A 21,032-nucleotide genomic window follows, 5' to 3' on the forward strand; every position below is an offset into this window, starting at 1 on the left:
ATTTAAAAGAAAAAGTATTAATTATCCAATAATTAATATTATTATAAATATAATTGATAACCAACTTATCATACTATATTTATAACCTATAGATTTAACATTTCATCTCATGAAACATATAAACCATAGTTCTTTTTCTATTCCATGGTACTTAATGTAAATCTCATTTACATTAATCCTCCACTAGATGTATCTCATACATCAAATCGATTATATCATATATAATCAAAATACCTCTTGTCAATTTGAACATTTCAAATCAACACCAAGAACTGATCCTCAACAGAATCCAAGCTACCAAGGAGACCTCATGGACTTATTGCTCCAAAGCTCCAACGGTATGTGAATAACTGACTGAACTTTTTAGTCACGGGATCCACCATCTGTTAACTGCCAGGCACTTCACTAAAGACCGACGGCTGAACTCTCCTTACTATAGATATATTATGTATCTATCTTAACCAATCAGCATTGCGATAACCCTTCACAGATCACTTGTAAGTACAGCTGGGCCAATTACCGTTATGCCCCTATAGTTACATCTATCTCCTTAAGTACCATTGATCCCTCTAATGAACATAAATCATAGTCCTACTATGACTGAGTCTTCTCTTCCAAAGAGAAGCTGTGGCCACTATGTTCAAACCCCGGAATCATCCCTTAAGGGAGCAATCTCTCTACTTATCACTGCTTCGGGAAAGAAGTGAATTTCATCTTGTGGATTGAGTTCCTAGCTCCCACATCAGACAAGTCCCCAAAAAGGTAGGCATATTGAGTTAGCAATCTGGCCACTCTCACCCATACTAATCAAAGGACTACCCTCAAAGGAAAGAGTTCCCAAAACACTCAGGATTGAGATCGTGTCACCTATGGTCGTTTAGGTGAGAATGCAAGTCTCTAGTATCAACGGTGTTATATACAGAGTCTAGTCATCTCATTGTACAGGTCTTATACAAACTCTTTGTATAGGACACCCCCCCTCCACGTCTCCACACGAATGGTCAGGACCAACCATCTGTAGTAGTTTACAACACTTGCAAACCTCTACAAAGTGGGTCGTATCTGTAGTGTCATAGGATCAGGTATCCCACCTTAATCCTTATACTACAGACCAATTTAGGTTATCACTTAAGGCATGATCCACTTGTATATCACATATACATACTTAAGTTCACATAAGATAAATAGGGAGCTTTGTTTATTGGATATGAGTAAATTCTAGAATTAAATAATACTTATTTTATTCATTGAACAATGTGTATCTTTACAAACAACGGGACTCTAGGAGAATTAGCACACCAATCCCAACACACACTACATCTTCAAAAACTAGCAAATTCACAAGAACTGAAAAATAATTTTGAGACCAAAGTTTTATATAATGTTAGTTCGATGAGTCAAGAAGAGAATGGCATGAAGATGGTACGGGAAAAGTCCTATAGTTTGGAAGATGACACAATGATAAAAAGAAAAGTGTGCAAATTTTTTTGAAGAAAATGTTGTCAAGTGTGGATTACATAGGGAACTGTGATGTCAAACCTTGTCAAATGTGCATATCTACTTTGCCACCTTCTAGAGGAGATATTTAAGGCAAATTGAAGACTTTCTACATTCCTAGTTTTGAATTTTGGCTTATAATTTAGTGTGCAATTAAGTTTCAAGTTTCTAGGTGTTATTTTCAACAATTTGCAATTAATTATATTTGAATGACTTTTAAGTTTCTTGGTCTATCCACGACCATTTGTCCTATAAAATGGCTTGTAATATTCTTCAAAACTCAGATTATCGATAGTAAAAAGCTTGTGCATATTTAACCCTTTGGTGTTGTCTTTTTCTTTCAAATATCACTTTAGATTTGATATTTAAATCAATTCATTGGATTAGTCTTGATCAAGCTAATTCTGGAGTGAGTTGTCTTAGGATCTAAGAGTGACCATCATAGATTCTAAGTTCGATCTAAGTAGCTTTCTTTTGTGAGTGTTTGCAAGGATCCTAGAAGGACCTCTAGCTTTGCATCCAACAAGCATCGCGGGCGCTTATCGTTTGGTATCAGAGTATTTGTTCATTGTTCTTGGCCAACTTTAGAGGTGTTATCTTTACTTTATTTCATTTTTTTTCTCCATAGCAATTGCTTAAATCTTGTAACAAGACATACTATAACTTTTCTTGAAAACTTCTTCAAATCAGCTCTTGGATCATAAAGGAAAACAAAAGCCAGCAAGAAAAAAACCAATAGCAAAAAAAAGAAGAAGAAGAAAAAGAAGAAAAGAAATCAAAGATCCAAAGCACATGAAAGTTTCTTGTCATTCATTTGAAAAAAAAATCTGATTTGTTTCATTTTTAGCCTAAGTTTAGTTACTCTAGTCTTAGCTTGTGAGAGTTGATCATTTTGAATTGGTTTTTATCAAACTTTTTGTGAGATTGCACCAAAAAATTGCCAACCCTTACATCTTTGACCTAGTACTAAAAGCCTACCATTGAGTGATAAACACGATTGTTCTTGAGTGAAATTGGTGAGAAGTGTGGTGAGGTCCTTTTATCATTAACTTTAAAATGTCACAGGGTGAAGAAGTACCACAAGTACAAGATACTAATATGGCAATTCTTCAAGCCATTCAAGGCATGATGGAAATGATGAGGGAAGATAGGCAAGAAAGAAGGGCACAACAACAAAGAGTCTCACAAGAAGACGAGGGAGTAATTGACTTAGTTGAACAAGAAAGACAACTTAGAGGAAAAGGAAACATGAGAGGAAAAGGAAGAAATAATATGCACCCTAGACGAGGAGAAAGAATCCATGAAGATAGAGATAGTGGAGTCAAGCTCAAAATTCCACCATTTTGTGGAACGTCGGATGCGGAGGCATACTTGGAATGGAAAAGGAAGATAAAACATGTGTTTGATTGCAACACATTCAATGAAAACAAGAAGATGAGACTTGCCATTTCCGAATTCACTAACCATGCAGGAAATTGGTATCAACATCTCAAATCTGAGAGAAGGAGGAAAGAGGAGGATCCGATTGAAACTTGGGAAGAACTTAAAGAATCCATGAGAAAGAGGTATGTTCCAAAACATTATGAAAGAGATTTGAGAAATAAATTGCAAGTTTTGAGGCAGGGAACGAAAAGTGTAGCTGAATATTATCAAGAGATGGAAACTTTGATAGAAAGAGCAAATATTCGAGAAGAAGAAGAAGACACCAAGTCTAGATTCCTTGGAGGTTTAAATCGAGAAATTGTTCATATCGTTGATAGATATCCACAACTATACTTGGAAGATATGTATCATTATGCAATCAAAATTGAAGAACAATTGAGAGAAGAAAAGGAACATTCCAAGAGGTATAATTCTAAAGCTAATACCTTTTCAAATTCTAATGTTTGGAACAAGGATGGTTTTGTGAATAGGAGTGAAACAAAAGGGAAGTTTGTGACTCCTAAAAGATTGGAAGCCGGGAGCACCTTTACTAAAAAGAATGAAGCTTCAAAAGAGGAAAGAGAGAAATCTAATTCCACTCAATGTTGGAAGTGCAAAGGATTTGGGCACATGAGCAAAGATTGTGTCAATAAAAAAGTCATGGTCATAAGAAATGGAATTATTGATTTAGAAGATGAATGTGATGAACAAGGTGGCAGCCTTAAGGAAGAATCTAAAGCCTTTGATGATGAGTACATTGAAGAAGGTAACTCCATATCCTTAGTTGCAAGAAGAGTACTTAATGTGCAGATCAAGGAGGAGAAAGTTGAAGATCAAAGGGAAAACTTATTTCACACAAGGTGCTTGATTGAAGGAACCCCATGTAGCTTGGTGATTGATAGTGGAAGTTGCACAAATGTAGTAAGTAGTTTTCTTGTAAAAAGACTCCAACTCACTACTCGTTCCACATCCAAAACCATATAAACTTCAATGGTTAACAAACAAAGGAGAATTGAAGGTAAACTCTCAAGTTCTTGTTTCTTTTACTTTGGAAAGATATAAGGATGAGGTTCTTTGCGATGTAGTACCTATGCATGCGGGTGATATGTTATTGGGCCGACCTTGCAATATGATAGAGAAGTCACATATGAATAGTTTGTTGAACAAGTATACATTTACTTTGAATGGGAAGAAGTTTACTTTGCTTCCATTATCTCCATATGAAGTACAATGCGATCAAATGAAATTAGAAAAGAAAGAAAAGAATTTTAGGATCAAGAGAGGAGAGAAGAAAGTAATTAAAGGAGAAGAGTGAAAAAAAGGAGAAAAGTGAGGGGCAAAAGGTGAGTGAAAACCAAGAGAGAAAAAAGAATGATTTTGAGGAAAAAAGAAAGAGTGTGAGTTTGGTTATGAGAAAAGGGGAAGAGAGGAATATGTTTTCATTCGAAGCACCAAACTTTGTACTTATATGCAAAGGAATGTGTTAGTAATTGAACTTAACTCTAATGATGGTTTGCCTAGTGCTTTTAAATCTCTTTTGATGGAATTTAATGATATGTTTCCACATGAAGATGCACCTACGGGTTTACCTCTTTTAAGAGAAATTGAGCACAAAATTGACTTTATACTCGGGGCAACACTTCCAAATATGGCGGCCTACAGGACCAATCCAATCGAGACCAAGGAAATTCAAAGGCAAGTGGAAGAACTCATGGATAAAGGTTATGTTCAAGAAATCATGAGTCCTTGTTCGGTTCCAGTCATTTTAGTGCCCAAGAAAGATGGAACATGGAGGATTGTGTTGATTGTCGAGCCATCAACAAAATAACAGTAAAGTATCAACATTCTATTCCTAGGTTGGATGACATGCTAGATGAATTACATGGTGCAAACTTGTTTTCAAAAATTGATCTTAAAAGTGGTTACCATCAAATTCGAATGCATGTGGGAGATGAGTGGAAAACAACTTTCAAAACAAAATTTGGTCTTTATGAGTGGCTTGTTATACCATTTGGTCTTACCAATGCACCAAGTATTTTTATGAGGCTAATGAATCATGTTTTGAGAGAATACATTGGAAAATTTGTTGTGGTATACTTTGATGATATTCTTGTTTACTCTAAAGATTTGAATGAACATATGTTGCATGTCAAAACAATTTTGCTTAAACTTAGAGAAGAAAAACTTTATGCCAATTTCAAAAAGTGTAGTTTTTTTTAAGACCAAGTCAATTTCTTAGGATTCATTATTGGAAAGGATGGGGGTGAAAGTTGATGAAGGAAAGGTCAAGGCTATTCGAGAGTGACCAACACCCACCAATGCAACCGAGGTGAGATATTTTCATGGTTTGGCTAGTTTTTATAGAAGGTTTATTAAGGATTTCAGTAGCACAGCCTCACCGTTGAATGAACTTATTAAAAAGAATGTGAAATTTGAATGGAAAGAAAAACAAGAAAATGCATTCAATGAATTGAAAGATAAATTGACTAATGCACCTTGCCTTGCTTTACCTAACTTTGACCAATCTTTTGAAATTGAATGTGATGCAAGTGGGATAGGGATTTGAGTTGTTTTAATGCAAGAAAAGAGGCCATTCCTATTCTTTAGTGAGAAGCTAAATGGAGCACAGCTTAGCTACCCCACATATGATAAAGAATTACATGCACTTGTAAGGGCTTTGCAAGTTTGGCAACATTACTTGTGGCCAAAAGAGTTTATCCACACGGATCATGAAAGCTTGAAGTACCTCAAAAGCCAAACAAAGTTGAAGAAGAGGCATGCTAAATGGGTAGAGTTCATTGAGACATTTCCATATGTCATTCATTACAAGAAAGGTAAGGATAATGTGGTGGCTGATGCATTATCAAGAAGGTATGCATTGTTTTCTTCTCTTAGTGCAAAAATTCTTGGTTTTAAACACATGATTGATTTGTACAAAGTAGAGACATCTGAATTTCATGATATGTATATTCAATGTTTAGAAGGGGAAAACGTGCATGATTATATTGTGTTTGATGAAATGTTTTTTAGGAAAGGAAAAACTTTGTATTCCCAAGTGTTCCATTCAAGAGTTGCTTATGAAGGAAGCTCATGGGGGAGGATTAATAGGGAATTTTGGGGAATTTAAAACATATAACATGTTGGCTGAACATTTTTATTGGTTGAAAATGAGAAAAGATGTGAATAAAGTGTGCAAACAATGTTTCAAATGTAAGGAGGCTAAGTCTAAGACACAACCACATGGTCTTTACACACCTTTAGATGTTTCTAGTGAACCTTGGGTTGACATTAGCATGAATTTTATTTTAGGACTACCAAAGACTAGGAGACATCATGATAGCATTTTTGTGGTAGTTGATAGGTTTAGTAAAATGGCACATTTCATACCATGTCATAAAACAGATGATGCTACTAACATAGCTAATCTTTTCTTTAGAGAAGTGGTTAGATTGCATGGAATTCCTAAAACCATTGTTAGTGATAGAGATGCAAAACTTTTAAGTCATTTTTGGAAAGTTTTGTGGGGTAAATTGGGAACTAAGCTTTTGTTTTCAACAACTTGTCACCCACAAACTGATGGGAAAACTGAGGTGGTTAATAGAACATTAGGAACTTTGCTTAGGTCATTAATGTCTGAAAATATCAAGTCTTGTAAGGATACTCTACCTTTTGTAGAGTTTGCTTACAATAGAGCAATACATAGCACTACTCATTGTTCACCTTTTAAGGTTGTGTATGGCTTTAATCCATTAACTCTGTTAGATTTGTCACCCTTGCCACCTAATATGTTTACTAGTGATGCAGCTGTTTCAAGAGCAGAATACATAAAAAATTTTCATAAAAAAGTCAAAGAAAGGATTGAAAAGAAGAATCAAAAGCTTATCAATAGCAAGAACCAAGGGAGAAAGAAAATGATTTTTAAACCCGGTGATTGGGTTTGGGTTCATCTACGAAAGGAAAGGTTTCCAGATCAAAGGATGTCTAAACTTCAACCAAGAGGAGATGGTCCATTTCAAGTGATAGAGCGGATTAATGATAATGCCTACAAATTGGATCTTCGAGGTGAGTACAACGTAATTATCTTTCAATATGGTTGATTTGACTCCTTTTGATGTAGGGAATGAAGACCTTGATTTGAGGACAAATCCTTTTAAAGAAAGGGGGGATGATGTGAATTCAATCATTGAACCATTGCATATACCTAAAGGACCAATTATAATAAGCAAGGTAAAGAAGATTCAAGAGGCATTCACACATTACATCTTCAAAAACTAGCAAATTCACAAGAACCGACAAATAATTTTGAGACTAAAGTTTTATATAATGTTAGTTTGATGAGTCAAGAAGAGAATGACATGAAGATGGCATGGGAAAAATCCTATAGTTTGGAAGATGACATGATGGTAAAAAAAAAGTGTGCAGATTTTGTGAAGAAAATGTTATCAAGTGTGCACTGCATGGAGAAATGTGATGTCAAACCTTGTCAAACGTGCATATCTACTTTGCCGCCTTCTAGAGGAGATATTGAAGACAATTTGAAGACTTTCTACATTCCTAATTTTGCATTTTGACTTATAATTTAGTATGCAATTAAGTTTCAAGTTTCTTGGTGTTATTTTCTACAATTTGTAATTAATTGTATTTGAATGACTTTTGAGTTTCTTGGTCTATCCACGACCATTGAGCCTAAAAAATGGCTTGTAATGTTCTTCAAAACTCAGATTATCAATGTAAAAAGCTTGTGCTTATTCAACCCTTTGGTGTTGTCTTTTTCTTTCAAATATTGCTTTAGATTTGATATTTAAATCAATTCATTGGATTAGTTTTGATGAAGCTAATTCTGGAGTGAGTTGTCTTGGGATCTAAGAGTGACCATCATAGATTCTAAATTCGATCTAAGTAGCTTTCTTTGTGAGTGTTTGCAAGGATCCTAGAAGGACCTCTAGCTTTGCATCCAACAAGCATCACGAATTTAACCAATTAGTTCTGCAAAATAGTTTCAAGTACCCTAAGTGAAAGACTTCTATTTTGCAATGATGCCCCAGTTAGGTAGGACAAACGTCACCGGTGGGGTGATCAGATGTCCCTTCGCTGGGATGAAACATTCTTAACCATTAGGCAGAACTAACTCTTGGAACTGAACCTAATAGTCACCATTTTTCGGTCCAGAACTGTTAACCTTTGACAATTACGCGTAAGTGTGACCCTCGCTTTCGGTGCCAGAGTCCTGCCCTAATGAGCCTACCATAGGGAAGAAGCAGATTAGGACAAGAGACTAAGTTACCTTATCCTTTTACAAGAGATCAAAATAAAGAAACGAGCAAAATTACCATCCTTTAGGGGGACACTCTCAGGTCACCTCGAGGCGATGCGCAGTAACTTTATTCAATCCAACGAGGGAGACTGAGGGATATGTTGTCGCACTTTCCCGTTCCCACTTATTATGAACACTCTCTCCATCCACCTTGATATTGACCTACCTAAACACCATCCGTTAGGGGGACACGCCAAAGGTGCCTCGAGGCCGAGAGTAGATCTCATGGTGTGGACTATTTAGGAGAAATGTGAAAGTTTTAAGTGAAGCATCTTATGCCCCAAGTACCTCCCACTGAATGTTCTACCTAGGGGTTCATTAATCTAAGACAATCCGGCTATTGATTTTAGTCTAAGTCGTCTTTTTAATTCTTACTCATAAACAACGGTTATCTATAAAATATGAACAAGTTCAAGTAGTCATATTTTAAACACTTTAATGGATTGTCCTTAATTTGTATGCATGCATCAAATCTATCTAATTCACCTTTCCAGGTAAGTTCCCAGTAGGGGTATTACATTTCCGTCAACTTAAATACCCCAGCCTAGACAGAACCCGCCTTAGACAAAAGGTCCTTATAGATAGATTTGTTACACTTTAACCTTTTATTAGTCAATTTAATCCTATTAAACTGATGAAAAAGATTAAAGCCTTAGGGTTGCTAATCATATTAGAACTGTGATCTTAGGTCTATGTGATCTAAGTTTTAAACATTTTAAAACCATGAATTAAACCTAAGTGAGCATGCATGTCTTTCTTATTTCTTTTAGTTTTAATTTCTCTTTAACTTTTAAAAAGAAACAACTAAAAAACCATTACGCACAGCAAGGTGTTTATAACACTTATAAAATAACCTATATGTTATGCTTCATGCAATGTCCGGTCATTACTATACATAACTTTTATATATGCGTAATAACCAAATAAAACATGCTTACCATTCACCCTTATACTATAACAATTATAATATAAAGATGATGCATGTTAATTCTTCTTAACATAAATATAACTCTTATATTATATGATGCATGAGCATACACTTACAAAATTAAATTATGCTTCTCTAAATTATAACATTTACAATAAATAGATGATGCATGACCAATGCATAACCTAAGGTGGGATTTACTATATGTGCATACCATATGACATATAAAAATCATACATCGCATGTATTAAACTAAGGATTAATGGACCGGGATGAGCCTTTACAAAAAACCGAAATGAAATAACCCTATCTATTACATTTTCCACTGAGCGAATCGGTTCACAGGCAAATCGGGTCTTAAACCGCCAGAAGGACTCCATCGTTTAGTAAACGCCGAAGGTAAATGATCACTCAGCGCACTGATAACGGGCAAAAATACACAAGTTCTCAAACAATGTTGGATTGTGTTGATGAAATATGTTATTTTGTGCCCATTAAGCATCAATTTCGTAATATTATGGTTGCATGCATTCAGCGCATTAGAACAGTTGATTTTTGTATTTTTGTGCAGAATATGCGTTAACGCAATGCAAGAATTGCGATCATAGGAATCATTGGTCGAGCGCAACTTCATCGTAAGGCTTTGCGTTGATCGTGCTCACAAACATTCGCCCAAGAAGGATCGCCGCAACTTGGTCAGCGCAACATGGTAGGCGCATCTGGGAGAAAGGCCAATTAAGCGCGATGGGACAGAAAGCTGATGATAGTCGAATCCAAATTAAGTTGACAGCCAATAACAGTCACAAAGTACATTTAGCTTTATCAGTGAAAATTATTCGGCACATCAGTCAGGAATTAAAGTTGTCCCATTTGTACAACCAGGAGAGAGAAGCTGCCTTTCACCATGGAGGCTCTATAAATGCCAAGGGCATTCTTAAGAGAAGGGGTTGATCAGTTCACCATTTTTACAACCTTTGTTCCACAAGTTCACGCCTCTGTCCATAGTTTTTTCTTTCCATTTTAAGGCGGAGCAAGAAAAGAGTGGTGGCACCAAAGATCGCTCAGGGAAACTCGAGAGAGAACCTTGGGGTGTAAGAGTAGAGAGTGGTCCGACTCTCGCGAGAGCAAGATTATCTTTAGAGCACGAGTAGAAAACAGTGTAAACACCTGGCAGCAAAAGATTGCTACCAGGCTCTATATTCTATACTTGCATTGTTATTCTATACTTCATCGTCATATTTATACAATGGAATTTCTGTTTCTACATCTGTTCTCTCTCTTAATATACATGAGTAGTTAAACTAGTCGAATGGGTTGGGAAGAAATAAGCTAACATGACTTAGAAAGTTCATTGTTTACAATTGTTTTGTTTTATGCTGTGCAAAATCTCCTTTAGAGTTACTTGAGAGAGAGCTTCCTAATGTCTCAAGAGAGCTAGGTTAGAATCTGGACTCGAAAGAGCAAAATTAGACTTTCATAAACAAGAGATAGAGACTTAGAGATAAGCTCTGCTTGTCAACTTGCATCGTATGCATCCTAGAGATAGGAATGATATTATGTGGTCGCCTTATTTGTGTGTGTGCTATCCTGTCATTGCATAAATAAGAATAGAGGCTTATGTGTAGGTCCTATAGACTTACCGCATATATCGCATGCGTTCTAGTATTAGAAGCTATAACATTCACATCGAGAGATGGTTTACTATTGTATGCATGTTGCATGATCGTAAAGTATGAATGCATTCTAGGGAGTGTTAGCAGAAACCCTTCTTAACCCGTTCACTGCATATTCATCGCATCTCCCGTTTACCAACTCTTTTCAAACTCCGTCGTATTTACTTATTTTTCATCAACGCAAATAAAAAACCCAACGATTTATTTATTTAACCGGTTACGACAAAGTTCTTCATAAAAAATTGCCAGCTCAATCTATTTTCACAAGTCCCTGTGTTCGACCCCGGACTTACCAGGAAACTCAGAGGAATTTACACTTGGATTCCACTGGGGAAACTTGATTACACAATGCAATTCCATCAACGCATATCATTCATATTTCCACTTCATAAAACCAAGCATCATGTGCACTAGACGATAGGCACAAAAGCTAAATGACTACTTAGACGACAACGAGGCTGCGAAGCCTAATCGTCTTGGCGATTGCTTAACGGTACGAAAGGTAAATGATTTACCGTGCATTGCTAAGTGATCATTTAGTCAATTACTAAGAGATGAAGCTTACTGAGCTAAAGGATCGTCTAGTGCGCGCGTGCGTTAAATGATACGTGAGCATCCCATCGTCTACACGACTTGATACTCAGTAATCGCTTACCCCCATCGTCTACACGATCCAATCAACCCTTGATCATCTTCTTCCTCGAAGAACTGTAACTCTTGCTCCGATCTTCTTTCTAAATGACTCAAGACTCAAACTGACTTTGAATTATAGACTCGATAACGATTAATAATGCCAAAAAACACAGGGGCCTTTACAATAAACTGAAAATGTAAAAGAATTAAATCAAATTAAGGTAAACATCCTAGAAAAAATCCATTAATCCGCACATCCACAACAATTTAACGATTAAACAAAGCAGACATGCATCCACCAAGAATGTATATGTAATTCGTTGTAACAATGAAATTGGAATATCAGAACCTGGCTCTGATACCAATTGAAGGAACTCTTAACGAAGAGCATCCATTAGCGCGTTCAGATCTTTCCGATTTCATTGTGATCGAAATACAACACATACATTCTAACAGATAGTTATACAAATTAACACTAATTAATGACATGCTTTGATAAATAAAACACAAAGGAAAGAGTTCTCGTACCAGTTGAAGACTCTCTTCAAATGTCGAACTCAAAACAATGGAAGAACCTCTACATGAACTCTATCATCCAACAAATCAGTCGGTTGTGATAACACGATTGTCTACACGAACGACAGTAACATGAAGAAGTAAGCAGCGGGGACGAAAACACAAGTTGGAGCCTTTGGTATTCTCAGAGTGAGAATCCAAAGTGTGGTCTTTGGTGAATTTGGTAGAGGTAGGTGATGCGTTATTTTATGCGGTGAAATTAATTAAATGAATTGCGGTGATAGGAATACGTTGTGCAATAAGTTTTCTCAGCAGAATCCAAGTATAAATCCTACTGAGTTTCCTGGCAAGTCCAGGGTCGAACTCAGGGACTAAGGAAAACAATATGCGGTGATAATTTTTTAGAAGACTTTGCAGTGACCAATAAATCAAAGAGTTGTTTTTGAGTTGTTATTTGCAGTATAAAAAGTATGTGGTGGATTTGAGAAAAGATTGATTATACAGTAGATACACTGAGTATGCAGAAGAATGGGTTAAGAAGGTCTTTAGCTAGCGTTTCCCGAGAATGCGTTCAAACTATGTGATCATGCTACATTCATCCGATAGCAAATCATTTTTCAATGCAAATTCGGTACTCCTAATTCTAGGACGCATGCGAGGAATGCGATAATGTCCATAGAGCTTATTCCTAAGTCTCTACTTCTTGCCTATGCGATGATGCAAGATGCACATAAAGACAAGGTGACCATATACAATCATAACCTATCTCTAGGATGCATGCGATGCGTTAATAGCAAACAGTGCTTATTCCTAAGCTCCTATCTCTTGATTATGCGTTCTAATATGACTCTCTCGAGCCTAGATTCTAACCTGACTTTTTCAAGCCTAGATTCTATCCTTATACTACCCTCTCGAGTATCTCCAATGGACGAATGATGCATATATAATACAAGATAATCACATAGAATAAAGATCCCCAGTTATGCTAACTAAGTGCTTCTCAACCCATTCGACATATTTAGCTAATCATGCGTAATAGACAGAAAGTGAACAGATATAAAGAAGTAAATTCCATTTCTATAGATGAGTTCAAAGTACAAAATGATAATGGAAGATAAGGATAGAGAGCCTGGTAGCAATGCCTTACTTCCCAAGGCTTTTACACTGTTAACTCTATTCTATTCAAAAGATGTTCTTACTTCCGCAAGAGTTGGCCCTTTCTCTAATCTTGATGCTTCTGGCACTCTTCCAAGTTCACCGGCGATCTCTCGGTACAATCTCACTTCTCTCGCTTCCGCCTTCTAAATAAAAGAAAAACTAAGAACAAGGCTACTCTAACTATGGAGAAAATTATATATCTATCGAACTCGACGAACTAGACGAACTTTTCACTGAAGGTTGCCTTCGATATTTATAGAGCTTCGGGGTGAAAGGCTTCTTCTCTCTTATGATTGCATTGATGGGATGACATTAATTCTCTGTCTGCTGGGCCGAATATTTATCACTGAAAAGTTGAGTGTACTTGCTACAATAGTTCGTTACGGCTTGTCAACTTAATTCGAAATCGACCGTCATCAGCTTTCTTCCCCATTGTGATTTATTACACTTTTCCCCTAGATGCGCCCACCAAGTTGCGCCGACTCTATGCGGCAATCCTTCTTGAGTAGATATTTGCGAGCGCAAATCACCGCATAGCTTTATGGTAACACTACGTTCGATCGTTGATTTCTTGTGATCGCAACTTCTGCCTTGCGTCAATGCATATTCTGCACAAAAATACATAAGTTAACTATTTTTATGCGATGGACGCATGCGACCGCAATATTGTGAACTTAATGCTTTTTGGACACGATCTTATATATTTTATCAATGCAAACCTGCATTGTTTAATAACTTAGTACTATAATAACGTGCATTTCTGCCCGTTATCACACCCCCAAATTTAAACAACGCTTATCCTCAAGCATAAACTAAAGATTTCCTTTAGAAAGTTGACCGCAATCTCTTTTCCTAGATTTCTCAAGGATGCCTTATTCAAATCCTATATACCAAAATTTTTCTTAATTCTTATCCAGGTCTCCTCTTAAAATATTTTTAAAATTTAGGGACCACAAGTTTAACCTTCAAAAAGACTTTACTAGATTTCAGGACATCACATGATTTTTTTCAAAAAACTTTTTCATTGAGGGTGTTAAATGATTTTTATCCTTGCTTATTTTAGACATTATTATTTTTTTCTCTCTGACCTTGCGCTGATCCAAGTGCCTCGCCTTCATTTTGGCTTGCCCCCACGTGTGTCATGTGGACATCCAACTACGAGCAAGGCGCTTTTTCTCAGACTAAACTCATACCATTTGGCAGCGGAGTTGCGATCATCATTTTTTTTATACGTTGATCACGATTCCTACCTTCGTTTTGGCTTGCCCCATGTGTGTCATGCAGACATCCAACTACGAGTAGGATCTGATCGCAACGTTAAGATTTCTTTTTTTTTTTTTTTAAAGAGGCTAAAAATAGCAAGGTCGAAAATAAATACTGCACCCCTAAATTTAAAATGCGACAATGTCCTCATTGCCAATAGACTGAAAGAAGTCATGTGATGTTCTTAGGATGTTTCATAAAGGGTCAGTTTGAAAGAAAGCTAGCAAACCACTAACTTCTAGACATATTTCATGAGGTGACTGTCCTAAAATTAAGTTGACCATAGTGTATACGAAAAAAAATAGAAGCATGCTTTTCATCATTGAAATCATAATTGGCAAAGAGAAATCATGCAGTGACTTACTAAATTGATCATTGTTAGATGATTGTGGCAATCAAAGAGGATGCGGTAATACAATTTTTAAAATTAAAATACGATGCGATAGTGAAAAATTTGGAATAAAGTCAAGGAAAGATACAACCCCCAAATTTGCGTTGTCGCCCGCATTATTTGTTGACGCATCCTCCTTTGCGGCGATTTACTTTTTTGGATTGTGGTGACGAAATTAAGTAGTTTCGTCTTCGTGCAGCGCCTCCGCAATCGTTTACCTCGATCGTTGCAAGAAAAACATTGAGAGGGTCAAATACAAAAAAAAAAAAAAAAACAAAGTTAAAAAATCGTTGACCACGATCGTTCAATATGATCACATTGTTATTTTTATTTATTTTTATTTTTATTTTTTTAGATAAGTAACAATGATATAAAGGCAAAGATACGATAACAATGAAAAGACAGGTGATGAAAGTACATAAAGCATTGGTATAAAAAGGATATTTCAAAAGGAATGCATCCCTGATGAGTTTGAGTTGCATAGTCACTCAGGGACTGCTTATTTTGTGGTTCAAGCTGGACTTTTTACGTCCATGACGGCCTTTTCTTCTTTTCTCAGTCCTCTAGGATTTTGACTACCTTAATCCGGAGCTTTTCCTTATTAACATTCATTACAATTTCCCCCTTGCGCACATCAATTTGAGAGCGACTGGTTGAAAGAAGTGGTCTCCCAATATGATGGGCGCATCTTCGTCCGCTTTATAATCCAAAATGATGAAGTCTGTCCGTAAGATGAATTTATCAATTGAGATTGCGACATCTTTCAACTCTTCTTAAGGATGTATCGGGATCTGTCCGCAAGTAGGAAAGTCTCCGTTGTGGGCATGCGTTTGCCCATATTCAATCGTTTGAAGATTGATAGTGGCATTACGTTTATACTCGCCCCAAGATCGCATAGTGCTTGGCCTTTGTAGACCCCTCCAATTGAACATGGTATCGTGAAGATTCCTGGGTCGCACATTTTTTGTGGGATCATGGCATTTTGCGTTACTGCCACTGTCGCGATCTTTTCTTCATCATTCTGTTTCTTTTTCAATCTTTGCGGGAATGGTGGTGGTTGGACTTCTTTTGTCTCCTGATCTAAAGGCTTGAGGGTGGACACAACTTCGGGATTCATCTTCTTGGGCTTTTCTGAATTATAAGTCAACGGGTCGTTGGTTGTTACCGCATTCAAGTTGGTCATGATGGGTTTCTCCCCTACTTTCGAGGTCACTTTGTCGCTTAGCAAGGAGAAAGATAAGCATTGTTTCTTCCTTGTACCCCTAGCATTGCGAGAAAGCTCAGTTGAGCTCGGTAAAGCTCCTTGTGGTCTATTTTTGAGTTCACCCGTAATCTGTCCTAGCTAAATTTTGAGATTTTGGATGGACGATGTTTGATTCTGAAGCATTGATTCGTTCTTATCAATATACTGCTTCAGCAAACTCTCTAAGGATGAAGATTGCGGTGTCTGCGAACTTCCGGCTTGGTTATGCGTTGGACTGTTGGTTCACGGGAAAATTCGGGTGGCTTTTTTTTTGTGGCAATTGGTTGAAAGGTTTGTTGCTATTTTCCACGTGAAATTTGGGTGTTTATCGACCCGCGGTGTTGTATGTATCGGAATAAGATTCTTTATGAAGCATACTGACTGCAGATTTCCTGGGCATTCTTCCATCGGATGAGCGTCTCCACAAATGACACAACTTGCAGTCGTTTGAGCAATTGCGTTGACCTGCCCTTTTTTTCGCTCCCGTGCTATTAATTGCGATGCCTTGTATCAAACTTATCGCAGTCATTTGGTTCTGAAGGGATGTGATGGCCCCATTGTTCATGGGCCTATTGCGATCTTTTTCTTGTGGTTGTTGTTGGCGGCTATCTCTCAGTCTTAATCGAAACGTCTTCTCAATCTGTGGGTCGTAATTTGCCAGAGATTGAGAGCGGCAAAGAAATAAAAAAAAATTCCGTTGGCACACTGAATTGCTGAAGTCCCCAGCAACGGCGCCAAAAACTTGATGCGTTATTTTATGTGGTGAAATTAATGAAATGAATTGCGGTGATAGGATGCGTTGTGCAACAAGTTTTCTCAGCAGAATCCAAGTATAAATTCTATTGAGTTTCCTGGCAAGTCCAGGGTTAAACTCAGGGACTAAGGAGAACAGTATGCGGTGATAATTTTTTAGAAGACTTTGCGGCAACCAATAAATCAAAGAGTTGTTTTTGGGTTGTTGTTTGCGGTTTAAAAGTATGCGGTAGATTTGAGAAAAGATTGATTATGCAGTAGATACACTGAAATCTATAGATGAGTTCAAAGTACAAAATGATAATGGAAGATAAGAATAGAGAGCTTGGTAACAATCCCTTGCTTCCCAAGGCTTTTACATTGTTAATCTATTCTGTTCAACAGATGTTCCTGCTTCTGTAAGAGTTGGCCCTTTCTCTGATCTTGATGCTTTCGGAACTCTTCCAAGTTCACTGGAATGATCTCTCGGTACAATCTCACTTCCCTCGCTTCTGCCTTCTAAATAAAAGAAAAACTAAGAACAAGGCTACTCTAACTATGGAGAAAATTATCTATCCATCGAACTTGACGACCAGACGAACATTTCATTCAAGGTTGCCTTCAGTATTTATAGAGCTTCGGGGTGAAAGGCTTCTTCTCTCTTAAGATTGCACTGATGGGATGACATTAATTCTCTGTCTGATGCGTCGAATATTTGTCACCAAAAAGTTGAGTGTACTTGCTACAGTAGTTCGTTACGGCTTGTCAACTTAATTCGGAATGGACCATCATCAGTTTTCTGTCCCATCGTGATTTATTACACTTTTCACCTAGATGCGCCCACCAAGTTGCGCCGACTCTATGCGGCAATCCTCCTTGAGCAGATATTTGCAAGCGCAAATCATCGTATAGTTATGCGGTAATGCTGCGTTCGACCATTGACTTCTTGTGATCGCAATTTTCACCTTGCGTCAACGCATATTCTGCACAAAAATACATAAGTTAACTATTTTTATGCGATGGACACATGCGACTGCAATACTGTGAACTTAATACTTTTTGGACGCATTCTTATATATTTTATCAATGCTGATAACTTGTAGAAATACAAGTTATTTTTGCTCTTAAGTTGGAATAACTAAGGTTTTTAATGATAAATTCTTCTTATTTTTAGAAGAAATGCATGAATTTATTCAAACATTAGCAAAATCATACAAAAGAAGTTTTATTACTAAATATCGTGGCACTAACGCATTGTATGCTAGGATTTCAATGCAAGGATTAATGCTAACGCATTAGACAAGTGCCATAGGAAAAGCTCTAACGTAAGGGCCATGCATCGGAGGGAGTTTGCAATAGAAGAGATTCATTGGCTCTAGGTTGATTGTGTCATTCACCACTTGCAAGTATGGCCACCTGCAGTAGGAGGCATCTAAAAAGCTTCCAAGCAGCAGGCGGCATCTGAAAAGCTTCCAAGAGTCAGGCGGTCAACCAGGGCATGGACCTTTAATGCTGACCAGGACATAGACTTTAATGCTGCCCATTCACTAAGTTGACGTGACCAACACCTATAAATAGATGAAGTCTCTCAAGAGTTAGGAAGTTCGAAAATTATCAAGATCCTTACTCTCTGTAAATTATAGTCATAAGTCTGTAGAAGCTGTGCCGTGGTGTTGAGACGATAAAAAGGGTTGAGAACCACCACCACCGCCAGTCAGGGAGCGGAGGAAGCCACTCTTGAGAAAGACACTCCATCCACTTCCTATACAAGTGATTGTACACAATGAGATTGAGCCAAAGAAATACAAGAGATTGTATTCTTTGGCTTGACTCAGTTTTCTTCTTATTTAACGCCTTCATTCCATTTGATTAAATATTGTTTTTGTAAAGACTCCTTGTTTCTTTATAAAAGTCATATATGATCCATCATACTTACTATTGTTTATTCCTTGTTTATGTTGAATGCATTAATACTTTATGCACAACTTCATTCTAATGCTCAAGCCAACTTGACAACTTGGTAAAAGCATCTTTAACTTAGATTGTTCGAAGGAATAACTAAGCTGAATTAAGTAGGATGCCTAGTACAGCTAGAAATAGACTTACTGGTGTTTCTTACATTATGTGTTAGACGCATGCACCCTAGAGATAGGCTTTGTATGTCATTCACATTGAGAAGTGTTGAATTAGGTCTAACGCATAAACAAAAGATAAGCAAATCATTCCATCTCATCCACATCACATCTTAAGTTGTGTACACTCATCTTAGATCGACGTGTCCACTTACCTTAAACTCCATTTTCGCATGATCCATCATCCCCCACTCAACTCTATTGTATCTTCTTGCATAGGCACAACAATTTAATGTAAATAATACATTTCTCACATTCATTTAGGAAAACACCTACAGTAGATACAATGCAAGGTCTGTGTTTGGTTAACTGAATCCTTGAGTTCGACCCTGGACCTACCAGGAACCTAAATTAGATTTATACTTGGATCTGGTTTAGGGAAACTTGAACGTCATTATTAGGAGTTGTGTGCGTTCTGTGCATAATCTAACGCCCCAACGCGTTACAATTACTTAAACGCATCAAAGCATAAACGCATCACTTGTACTTGGAACTTATTTCTCCAATTTATTTTGTACAATACACTCCTAGAGCAAATCACGATAGCAACAAACAAGTTTTCGGTCCCGTTGTCGGGGATTCAGAAACAAGAACTACTCAGAAATTTCGTTTGTATCTATTGTAGGAACACTTCAGTCGAGGGACTATTACAAGCTATGCCTAAGCTTGTGAACGTTTATGAGTAGGGAGTGCACTCCTGAATTCAGATACGACCTCGAGATTGAAAGGACCTTCCGGCGTAGGAACCGATCCAACCGCCATCGAAGATTAAGGCAACAATTNCAATTTCTCAGACAACAAGACAGACAACGAGCATTGGAGGAAGAATAGGCAAATCAGCAACTAGCTCATGCTGCTCAGAATTTGATCTTGATGGCAAATAGCAGCACGCGTCCCATGAGGAACTACGCGTCCCCTGTACTGTATGATTTCTCTCCAAGAATCATATACCCAACGCCAGATGGAACTAGGTTCGAAATGAAATCTGTTATGCTCCAAATACTCTAGAGTGCTGGACAATTTGGGGGTGGTCGTGGTGAAGATCCCCACTCCCATATGAAGCGTTTCTTGGAAACATGTAATTCATTTATGATTCCTGGAATCACCCAAGAGGTGATCAGGCTATCCTTGTTTCACTATTATTTGCATGATGACGCAAAACAATGGTTGAGTTCATTAGAGCCTGGTGAAATCACGTGGGAGAAGTTAGTGGAAACATTTATGAAAAAAATACTTCCCACCTACCATTAACGCGAGGAGGTACAAGAAGATACTGAGACCTTAAACGCCGCATGGGAGCGTTTTAAGGGCTTAGTCAAAAATTGCCCAAACCATGGACTACCACTGACTATCCAAATGGAGACGTTTTATGGAGGACTGAATAGAGCATCACAGATGGCAGCAGATGCAGCAGCAGCTGGTGGACTTATGGACAAATCCTATACTGAGGCTAAAGACATATTAGACCACATTGCTAAACATAATATAGAATGGGTGGATGATACATATGATGGAAGAAATGACAGGAGAAGGAGATCTTAGAATGTTAATTTTGTTGATTCTAACGCAATAGCCACACTTTCTGCTCAAGTGGCTACGATGACTAGCCTTCTGCAGAACATAACGCTAGGAAATTCATCAAATCAACAGAAGGTGAATCAGGTAGAAGCGTTTGGGCAGCCCATGGTTAACTGTGTGGGCTGTGGAGATCCTCACTCCTATGCTGAATGTCCACAAAACCCTTATTTAGTATGCTTCATAAAAAATAACCCATTCTCTAATACGTATAACCCTGGATGGAGAAACCATCCGAATTTTTCTTGGACAGGAGGAAATCAGCAAGAGCACCACCCAAGGGTGAACTATCAACAAAGGAATGGATCGCCGCCTGCATTTCAACAAACGCATCAGCAGTATCAACAGCCCTTTAATAGAGGACAGACGTCGAGCTCAGAATCTCCGCTTGAGAACCTATTGAAGGAATACATAGCCCAGAATGACGCGTTGTTGAAAAGCCATACGTCATTTATCAGAAACTTGGAGATCCAAGTAGGGCAGATAGCAAGCGAGCTGAAAAACAAGCAGCCTGGAGTTCTACCTAGCAATACTGAAACACTTGGGAACAATAAT

The 21,032-nt window shown here is 37.5% G+C and overlaps 1 protein-coding gene across 1 annotated transcript; it reads left to right on the forward strand.

Annotated features, from left to right (window-relative positions):
* The first annotated feature begins 2,553 nt into the window (after nucleotides 1–2,553).
* Nucleotides 2,554–20,444, forward strand: LOC120088948. Its single transcript, XM_039046387.1, is given in 11 exon segments — nucleotides 2,554–2,862; nucleotides 2,929–3,879; nucleotides 3,881–4,059; nucleotides 4,441–4,719; nucleotides 5,176–5,790; nucleotides 5,864–5,883; nucleotides 5,950–6,697; nucleotides 6,851–6,981; nucleotides 7,046–7,146; nucleotides 19,911–20,015; nucleotides 20,163–20,444. Coding segments are annotated over 11 exon segments (3,720 nt in total).
* The last annotated feature ends 588 nt before the right edge of the window (nucleotides 20,445–21,032 follow it).

The sequence above is a fragment of the Benincasa hispida genome, chromosome 10, assembly GCF_009727055.1.
Source record: "Benincasa hispida cultivar B227 chromosome 10, ASM972705v1, whole genome shotgun sequence".
Taxonomy (NCBI): domain Eukaryota; kingdom Viridiplantae; phylum Streptophyta; class Magnoliopsida; order Cucurbitales; family Cucurbitaceae; genus Benincasa; species Benincasa hispida.